This window comes from Hibiscus syriacus, unplaced genomic scaffold, assembly GCF_006381635.1.
Source record: "Hibiscus syriacus cultivar Baekdansim isolate YM2019G1 unplaced genomic scaffold, ASM638163v2 tig00015101_pilon, whole genome shotgun sequence".
Classification (NCBI taxonomy): domain Eukaryota; kingdom Viridiplantae; phylum Streptophyta; class Magnoliopsida; order Malvales; family Malvaceae; genus Hibiscus; species Hibiscus syriacus.
Window position 1 is genome coordinate 43,150 of NW_024062347.1, and position 10,025 is coordinate 53,174.

General features: G+C 34.4%; 1 protein-coding gene across 1 annotated transcript; it reads left to right on the forward strand.

Annotated features, from left to right (window-relative positions):
* Positions 1-565: 565 nt before the first annotated feature.
* LOC120207634 (ethylene-responsive transcription factor ERF109-like) lies at positions 566-9,258 on the forward strand. The gene is made up of 3 exons (XM_039207069.1): positions 566-571; positions 4,556-4,567; positions 8,475-9,258. Exon 3 carries the CDS (start codon positions 8,492-8,494, stop codon positions 9,233-9,235), a length of 744 nt encoding a protein of 247 aa, XP_039063000.1. The 5' UTR covers positions 566-571; positions 4,556-4,567; positions 8,475-8,491; the 3' UTR covers positions 9,236-9,258.
* The last annotated feature ends 767 nt before the right edge of the window (positions 9,259-10,025 follow it).

Below are 10,025 nucleotides of genomic sequence, written 5' to 3' on the forward strand. Positions count from 1 at the left end.
TACGAATGCACCAGCTGCTTTTATGGATTTAATGAACAGAATTTTCAAACCGTATTTGGATCAGTTTGCTGTGGTGTTTATTGATGATATTTTAATATATTCAAAGTCAGAAGAAGAGCATAGTTCACACTTACAAATTGTTTTACAGATTTTACGAGACAAGAAGCTTTATGCAAAATTCTCTAAATATGAATTCTGGTTGAATGAAGTGGCAATCCTTGGACATGTAATTTCTGCAGAAGGAGTTTGAGTGGATCCCCAAAATATTAAAGCTATTCTGGAGTGGGAAGTTCCAAAGAATATATCGGAAGTTAGAAGTTTTCTGGGGTTAGCTGGTTATTATCGAAGGTTTGTTAAAAAATTTTCGATTATAGCATTACCCCTGACTAAACTGTTGAAAAAGGAAGTAAAATTTGTTTGGACTCAATAATGTCAAGAGAGTTTTGAAAAGTTAAAGAAGATTCTTACAGAATCTCCAGTGTTAGTTCAACCCGAGTCTGGAAATAACTTTATAGTGTATAGTGATGCGTCTCATAGTGGTTTGAGATGCGTATTAATGCAAGAAGGCAAAGTGGTAGCCTATGCTTCGAGACAACTAAAACCGCACGAGAAAAGTTATCCAACACACGACCTAGAGATGGCGGCAGTAGTGTTTGCTTTAAAGATCTGGCGTCACTACTTGTATGGGGAAAAGTGCTACTTGTATACGGATCATAAGAGCTTAAAATACTTAATGACTCATAAAGAGTTGAATTTAAGACAAAGAAGATGGGTGGAATTTCTCAAGGATTATGATGTGGTGATTAATTTCCATCCTGGAAAGGCAAATGTGGTAGCTGATGCCTTGAGTCGAAAGACGTTTGCAGCTTTGCGAACTCTTGATGCTAGATTATCTTTATGAGAAGATGGTGCAATTTGTGCAGAACTGATGGTCAAGCCCATATGGTTAAATCGAATTAAAGAATTGCAAGTTAAAGATGAAAAGTGTTTAAAGAGGATACAACAGATAAAGAATGGAGAGGGTACGGATTATGAGATTAAGTCTGATGAGAACTTGTATTATCAAGAAAGATTAGTAATTCCAGATGATGATGAATTAAAGAATGATTTGTTAACGGAAGCTCATTGTAGTCCATTGACAATGCATCCGGGAGGGAACAAAATGTATATGGATCTCAATAGTCGATATTGGTGGCCGGGAATGAAGAAAGACATTACGGAATTTGTATCAAAGTGTTTAACTTGTCAACAAGTCAAAGCTGAACATCAAGTTCCGTCAGGATTATTACAACCGATTTCAATTCCTCAATGGAAATGGGAAAACATAACGTTGGATTTTGTGACGGGTTTGCCTTTAACTCCGAACAAAAAGGATTCAATCTGGGTAATCGTGGATAGATTGACTAAGTCAGCCCATTTTATTCCAGTACGAACTAATTTCTCCATGGATAGGTATGCTGAGTTGTATATTAGAGAGATTATACGGTTGCATGGTGTACATATTTCCATAGTTTCTGATCGGGATCCTAGATTCACATCACGGTTTTGGAAGTCATTATATAGAGCATTGGAAACTTGGTTAAACTTCAGTACAGCGTTTCATCCTCAAACTGGTGGTCAATCCGAGCGAACTATTCAAATTCTGGAGGATATGCTAAGAGCTTGTGTTATTGAATTCAAATGATCGTGGGAAAGGTATTTACCACTTGCTGAATTTGCATACAACAATAGTTATCAGTCAAGCATCAAAATGGCTCCCTATGAAGCTCTATACGGAAGAAGATGTTGTACGCCCTTGAACTGGTATGAACTTAAGGATCGAGAAGTTATTGGTCCTGAGTTGATTCAGAATACGGAAGAGAAAGTTTAAGTAATTCAGAATAATTTGAAAGCTGCAGCTGATAGACAGAAATCGTATGCTGATTTAAAAAGGAAAGAAATTGAATTTCAAGTCGGAGATAAAGTGTTTTTGAAAGTGTCTCCGTGGAAGAAAGTATTGAGGTTTGGACGTAAAGGAAAGTTGAGTCCTCGGTTCATTGGACCTTATGAGATTACTAAGAGGGTAGGATCAGTAGCATATTAGTTAGTTTTGCCACCTGAAATGAAAAAGATACAAAATGTTTTTCATGTCTCAATGCTTAGAAAATATAGATCTGATCCATCTCACATTGTGACTCCTGAAGAAATTGAAGTCCGACCAGATTTAACTTATGAAGAAGAACCTGTTCAAATATTAGCTCACGAAGTCAAACAACTAAGGAACAAGACTATTCCATTGGTTAAGGTCTTTTAGAGGAATCACAAAGTAGAGGAAGCAACATGGGAACGTGAAGAGGACATGAGGATTAAGTACCCCTACCTCTTTGCATAATGAAAATTCGAGGACGAATTTTCTTAAGGGGGGAGAGTTGTAACATCCTCAATACCGGGTTAGTGACTAAATTGGAAAGTTTTAGATTTTGGTGATTAAAATAGAATGAATGAATAGTATAAAGATTTATATGTAAATGATTGTGTAGGATTTAATTGAAAGGAAGAAGGAATGGAAGGGCCAAAGAGTCATTTGCAAGGAAAATTAATTAAAGAAGGGATAAGGATATATATGAGTACAAGTTGGTTGAAAAGGAGAGAACAACAAAGGCTTCCAGAGTTCTCTTCTTCTTTCTTCCTTGTGCGTATGAACCAAAGCAAAGGTAAGATTTCTGATTATTGAGTTTCTTGTTAAATTTAATATTGGGTTTTGATTATTGGATGATAACTAAGCTTGAGGAAAGCTTAAGTTATCTTAACATCAAAGGATGATTGAGTTAGGAGAGATTTAAGATTTGAAGTTCTTAAATGAAATCTTGGAATAGAGTTCATAACTAGAATTGAAAGTTATATTTGACTTGTCATAAATCTAGTTAAGATATACGAAGTGTTAAAAGCGGAATTCAAACATGTTGATTTATTAATGTAATTCTTGAATTACATATGAAGGATAGGATTTGAAGGTTTAAGATGAAATAAATGAGTATAAATTGGTTTAAGGATGTGTACTAGAGTTAAGAATGAAAAAGAGGATTAAACATGAAGGATTTAATCCAAAATGAATGAATTTTCGGGTTTAAAAAGATGATTCTGGGCAGAGTGCATCGATGCACATTCATAGTGCATCAAGGTTAAAACCCAGAAATTGTTTGAAGGTGTATCGATGCATTGTTAGTGCATCGATGCACTCTTTTAAAATAAAAACATCGAATGTAATTCATGCATCGATGCATCCCATTAATAATGAAACATCGAATGCAATTGGTGCATCGATGCATAATGAGTGCATCGATGCATACCAGTAATAATAATACATCGAATACCTTTTATGCACCGATGTATCAGTAGTGCATCGATGCATACCTTCATTAAAAGATGAAATTTACTTTTCTCTTAGTCTAAAGAATGAACCATTAGAATATATTAGTTATAATACTGATATAGATCCATGTGCGATTATGTAGATACTAAAAGTAAGCTTATTCCGGAACGATCAAAGGATTAGAATCGAATCAAAGAAAAGCTAAGGTGAGTGCATACTATATGTATATTATAATGGAATAAGACTTGTGATAAGTCTAATCCCTAAGTTGATTTTTATAATATAGTAGTGGTGAACATGCATATATGATAATTATTGTGATACATGCATAAGACATATATATGTTCATGTGATATGATATGTGATATGACATGTGATATGAGAAAATGATATGAAGTGATATGAGATACATGATCACAAGAGAAATGATATGAGTACATGAACATATGAAATATAACAATAATGCCTATAGTATACGATATGAGAACTATAGGTGTAATTGGCATGCCAAGAGTTTAGGGTATAATAGTCCTTCGGGATGTAGGGATCCTACGGGACATAGATAATAGTCCTACGGGACGAATACTGAACTAAGGTTCGGTGCCCCATGAGGGAATTGATACGAGCTGTGGTGACAGTATTAGTGCACAACCTCAATGTACTCACATACCTCTATTCTCAATAATATACATGGGCTATGCAATTGAAATACTGATTTACAGTGAAAGTGATACAAGAAGGTAAGTTTCGTATGTGCATTATATGTTATCGTGCGATAGATACATGCATATTGAAATGTCATAATCCAATTGTAAGTATGAACATTCATAAGTTTATTGTTGCATATTCATTTATTGCCTCACTAAGTCTATGACTTAGCGTGTAAGTGATTTACACGTAGGTACCAAGAATCAGGAAAAGTGGAAATAGAAGTAGCACGGACAGCAATACTACTAAGAGATCAGATCAGAAGTAATTGACAAAGTATGTACTTGGTTATGTATAGAATGTTGGCATGTAATAAGTGTTAATTACGAATACTCTGATCGATTTTGTATTTTATGATCTTATGTAAATTAAAGTATTTCGTTTTAATGAAAGTTTTAAAAATTCCCGGGATTTTCTATAAAAGTCAAAGTTTGAAAAGTCAATGTGACACCTCAGACTTTTATTCGGGTTAGATATGAGTTAAGGGTGTTATAGCCTCACTCTTCAGTTTGACTCACCGCCGCCTTGGTTAAACTCCTCTCCTTCGTACGCTCAAAACCCAACCCTTGGGTTAGGTCCTCGCCGTTGTTTTCCTCTATCGCCAACGTGGATAAGCGTTTCGACCATTTATTTTGTTTCTGATGGTTTTAGCTGATTTTGGGTATTGATATGGCTTGATAATGAGGTTTAGATATTCCCAGAGTAGTCGACTGTCGTCCCAGACCCTGCTACCTTCATCATGTGCCACCACACGCCGCCGCGTGTATGTGGGGCTCCTTCTCTGGCTTTGAATCTCCTAGAATTGATTCAAGTCAACTTGTACCGGTCTGAGTTAACTCAAACCGATACGAGTCAACTCAAACTAACCTGAGTCAACCCGAATCAGTCTGACATATTGACCTTGACCCGAACTGTTAACTTTGACCTGAATGTTGACTTACCCATTGACCGTTAACCCTTGAATTTGACCAAAAAGTCAAAATTTCTGAAAAGTCATATTTTATGCTTTTCGACGTCCTGAGTTCGAATCCGAAGTCCGAATTTCAAAATTCAAACTCGATAAGCTATTTTTCGACATTTTATCTCCTAATTCAATATGGATTTTCACATTTAAGTTCTGTTTCTAATGTAATTCGTTTAACCATGTATCCGAGACATTATAGGATGAGAAATTAAAGTTCGAGGGCGATCAAATGAAATTTAATTGGTTAACCGGTATTGCTCAAAAATTGAGGTAATACTTTACTACCCTATGCATTCTTTATGGTACATGTTGGTGATTTGTTAATGCATGGTTGGAGTTATTGGTCAATTACATATAGTTAATTATTGATGAACTCGAATTGAATACGATATAAACATAGTAAACCCAATAAGACTCAATTGACTTGTGTAAGGAACTAGAAGATCGATAAGATATAAATCTAAGTTCAATAATTTAATCAGTAAATCAATTAATCTTAGGACTCGTAAATCCCGATTAATATCGTTAAAGGTTAAATGTCAGAAATACTTGGATAAGAAACTACGAAAATACTCGTGTGATGTAAAAGATAAGAATTGTCCCTGAAAGTTAAAATAACTTTGTTAATCTATCATAACCTCTAAGGTGGTAAAAGACTTATAATTCTAATTCTTGAATAAACTCCTAAAGACTAATTTGCCAAAAGTAATGTATATGTCAAAATTAAATGAAATGACTGAAATATCCTCGAAATGGAAAATGACCTAGAATTTATAATTCCTGAGCGAACACCCGAAGGTTAAATTATCGAAAGTACTTTACACAATAGAATTACTCTGGAAACTCCAAAATGATCGGGATAAACTTGAATATTAAATGACCTAAGTACCCTTAATGACCTAGAATTAAGTGGATGACTTGGATAAGTTTGGAAACGCTGATGAACTTATATGGTGTATTGTCCATAAGGGTAATGAGCCACAAATAGAGCACGTTGAAATTTCTTGATACCGTTGCAATACAGAAATGAAATAAATACCATTGGAATACATGTTTGTCTTCTTAAGATCCATTCAACGATGATTCTGAAGGTGATCAGTTCAACTAGAGAAATCAATATTAAGAAGTGAATAATGGTAAAGTACCTCAGTCTGAATGATTGGCAAGTATCACAGTGTTGAGATTGGTTGGTATAATTTGACTCAAAATCCTGATAATTTGATATAAATCATAAATATTATAAATTGTTGTTTTACCCTCATTGGGTTAAATTACTAAGAATTCTTCAAGAAACCAAAATGTCTAAAATGCCTCTGATTGCCTGAATAATGGAATCACTCTTGTCATATCTAAAATCTCAAGTAACTTTGATGTAAAAGATTCTGAATACCTTCCTGATTACTTAGTGCCTCCGAAAAATATTCGAATACTATATGATCTTGGTAAATCACTTCCCGAATGACTGATGAATCCGTTAGCTATCAAACTTTTTTTATAGGGATCGCGTTTCTGAAATTCAATAAGTTTGCAGAAGTTCCGTGTTTCCCCCGCTTGATAATTGCTAAGTACCACCGAAAAATAACTATATCCTCTAGTGCTTTCCTTATATTCCATATAATTATTTTACCTGTTTTAAAATGTGATTTTTTGAAATTTCGGATGTATTGATGTATTGATTTACTATTTATGAACTATGGCTATATGATATGTGTTCTCTGGTTACCTATTTTGACTGGAAAATTTAATCATTTCTAATTTATGGATCATGGAATCTATTGTTTATTGTATGAACCGATTATTGGGATATTGTTTGGATAGGATTATGGTGTATGGAGGTTCAACTCTGATTAAGCTGGTAATTCTTTACGGACCTAAGGTATTCCTTGGGTAGGCTCTAAGGCCCCAAGGCACTCCCTTAGTATGTGGATTGTATTTTGGTGTACAGATGGTGGCCCTAATATGACACCTCAGATCAGATCAGGTCACCCAAATCGGTCTGAGGGAGTTACATCCTCAATTATAGGACGTTGCTTTGTTGAGTCCCATGACTATTAAGAGTTACAAAATGGTCATATGAATATTCATATATTCTGAAATCGTCATTTTATATTAAAAAAAGTTGTCATTGTCTGGTATAGACATTAACCTGTTGACTATTATATGATAAAATATGATCTTAGAACCATTTTAGTTGTATTTTGTGGATCAAATCTCCATTTACATTATACCTTCGAGCAAGTACTTTAAACATTATGCTGGCAAGCATGTGCTTGAAAACATTATGCATATCATAGCCAGCAGGTTAACGTACAACTGAGATAAGCGTCAATTTTCTAACGAAAAATGATGATTTTGGAACATATGAATAGTTGAGTGATCATTTTGTAACTTTAATAGTTGGAGGATTCAACAAAATATATTAACTGGAGAACTATTTTATAATTTTTAATAATCAAGAGACTCAATAAAGTAACACCCTATAGTTGAGGGACCATTTGTGTACTTTACCCTAAAGTTAAATAATTAAGGGTACAAATTTGTAATTTCATTCTAGAATTGAATTTTTTAAATTTTTAAATTTTAAAGTTGGATGGATATGCACTTTTTAACCATGATTTTAGAACAAAAGTTTAATGCTTGACTTGACTTGTGACATGGAAAACAATTTTGGCACCAAAAAAAGTATAGTAAAACACAGCTATGCAATCCGTAAGAAAATAAAGAGTAAATTACTCAACCGTTACTCAACTTTATGGGGCTATCATTTTGATCACAAAAAATCATTTCAATTTAAACCCCTAATAACATATTACTCATAATATCACCTAGTTGTCACGTGTCATTATCTTTATTTATCACAAAAAAATTGTTAAACCTAATATTTAAACCTAAAACTTTCATAAATCTATTTTAACATATAAACAGTAAACTGGATAGTTGAGAATAAATAGTAATTTTTAAGTTAAATTGTTATTAAAATTATAGTTTTAATTAACATTATAAGGTTAATAATAAATTTATAACATAAATTATAATATAACAATATATTAATAATGTTTGAGAAAAATTATTTATAACATTAATCAATATATTTATAAGGTTATTTTTGATGTTATAGTATAACCGTCCAAAATAAAATAACGGAAACTATATTTTCAGTGTCAGTGTCACTATAGCATCATCAGCCACGTAGCATAATTTTATTTGCAGCTTTAAGATTATTTATCCGCCACGTGCGCCTACTAGAATCTCTTATTTTTCTTTTGACCAGTAGAATCTCTGATTTAAATCTTCCCGTGTGTTCCCAGTGTCCCAGCTAATCCTTACAAAAAAAATCTCCGTTAAATACCTCCTTACATCTTCGTTTTCATGTCCGAAAACTGCAAAGTCAAAAGATTTCCAAAATTAACACAAGTTTTATGCTTAAGCAAAGACGAAGACGAGCATCAGTCCTAGCTCCGCCTACGATGACGCCGCCACCGTCGCCTCCCCGTCGTCTTTCTCACGAACAAGAACTATCCGTCATGGTTTCCGCCCTCAAGAACGTCATCACCGGTTCAGTCCCTTCCTCCACCGCCTCCGTTGACTTTACTTTCGATTTTCGTACCCATTCTGTCGGAGCTTCTTCTTCAACTGACATTGCCGGTGGGAATATGGTGGTAGAAGCGAGTAAAGTTATGGATAAGTGCCACGTGTGCAAATTTGACGACTGCCTGGGCTGCAACCTTTTCCCGCCAAGTCTGCAGGAAGACAAAAAGGGCGGAGCAACCACGTCCTCTACGACTAGAACTAAACGAGTGAAGAAAAACTACAGGGGAGTTCGGCAAAGGCCGTGGGGAAAATGGGCGGCGGAAATCCGAGACCCGCGTCGCGCCGTCCGGGTCTGGCTCGGAACCTTCAACACGGCGGAGGAAGCTGCACGTGCTTACGATAAAGCCGCCATCGATTTCCGCGGACCGAGAGCTAAACTTAACTTCCCATTCCCCGATAGCACCAGCAATGACAATGCAACACCACCAGCCGCCGCAACAAGTGTAGTTTCATCTGATGAGACAAATGCGAGCGTGGAAATGGAATTGGGGACTGAGTTTTGGGATAGGATAGGCGAAGATGAGATTCAACAATGGATGAAGATGACGGATTTCGATATCGATGACAACAACAATTCATCAGATTCAGCTACCACTACCAGAAACCCTAATAGTTCTTGAACCAGGCCAGGTTTGAATCTGCTGCAATGTAAGAGAAGCCTGCAACTTCATCTTTTTGCCTCCTTTTCATCAATGCTTCTAGCAACTTAAATCTGCTTTCTTTTTTTTGGACAGATCCTACTGTCTTTTTCAGAGTGGATTTTAGTTAGAAATTCCAGCATCCATCTCTTCTTCGCAATTTTTTTGGGGGACCAAACCAATAATTCGAGTTTCGACGAAGACAATGATCGATGAAATATCCTTATAACTATAGGTTGATAAAATGTTAGTGTAAAATCAATATGTAATTCTCCTTGTCTACATAGTACGTACTTCTTCTGTGCATGAATTAATATTGAAGTTTGGTCGCTCCAATCAGACTCTTTTCTAAGAGTTGGAGTACTATTGTTTGTTTGTGTTGTACCAAAATTATCTTAATATTATTATCCAAATTTAAATCCATTTGGCTAATTTGTCCTTATATGTAATTTAATTAAAAATTCACATGAATCAAGAAAATCAAAATAGATTCAAATATCATATATTTAAAAATTAATACAAACATTATTTACTGTACACGTTGTATAAAATCTACTCTACATATATATTTTTTGATATCATATGTTTGAATGATATTAAATCCTAATTTCTAAATTATAAAATTTTTATATCTAAATCCTCTAACTTTAAATAATATAGGTGATATCAATACCCTTGTAAAATATTTTTTTTCATTGTTGATTTATGAAAAATATTTATATCGATTTTTTATCGATAAATTTGTATAAAATATTACAGATATTTATCATAT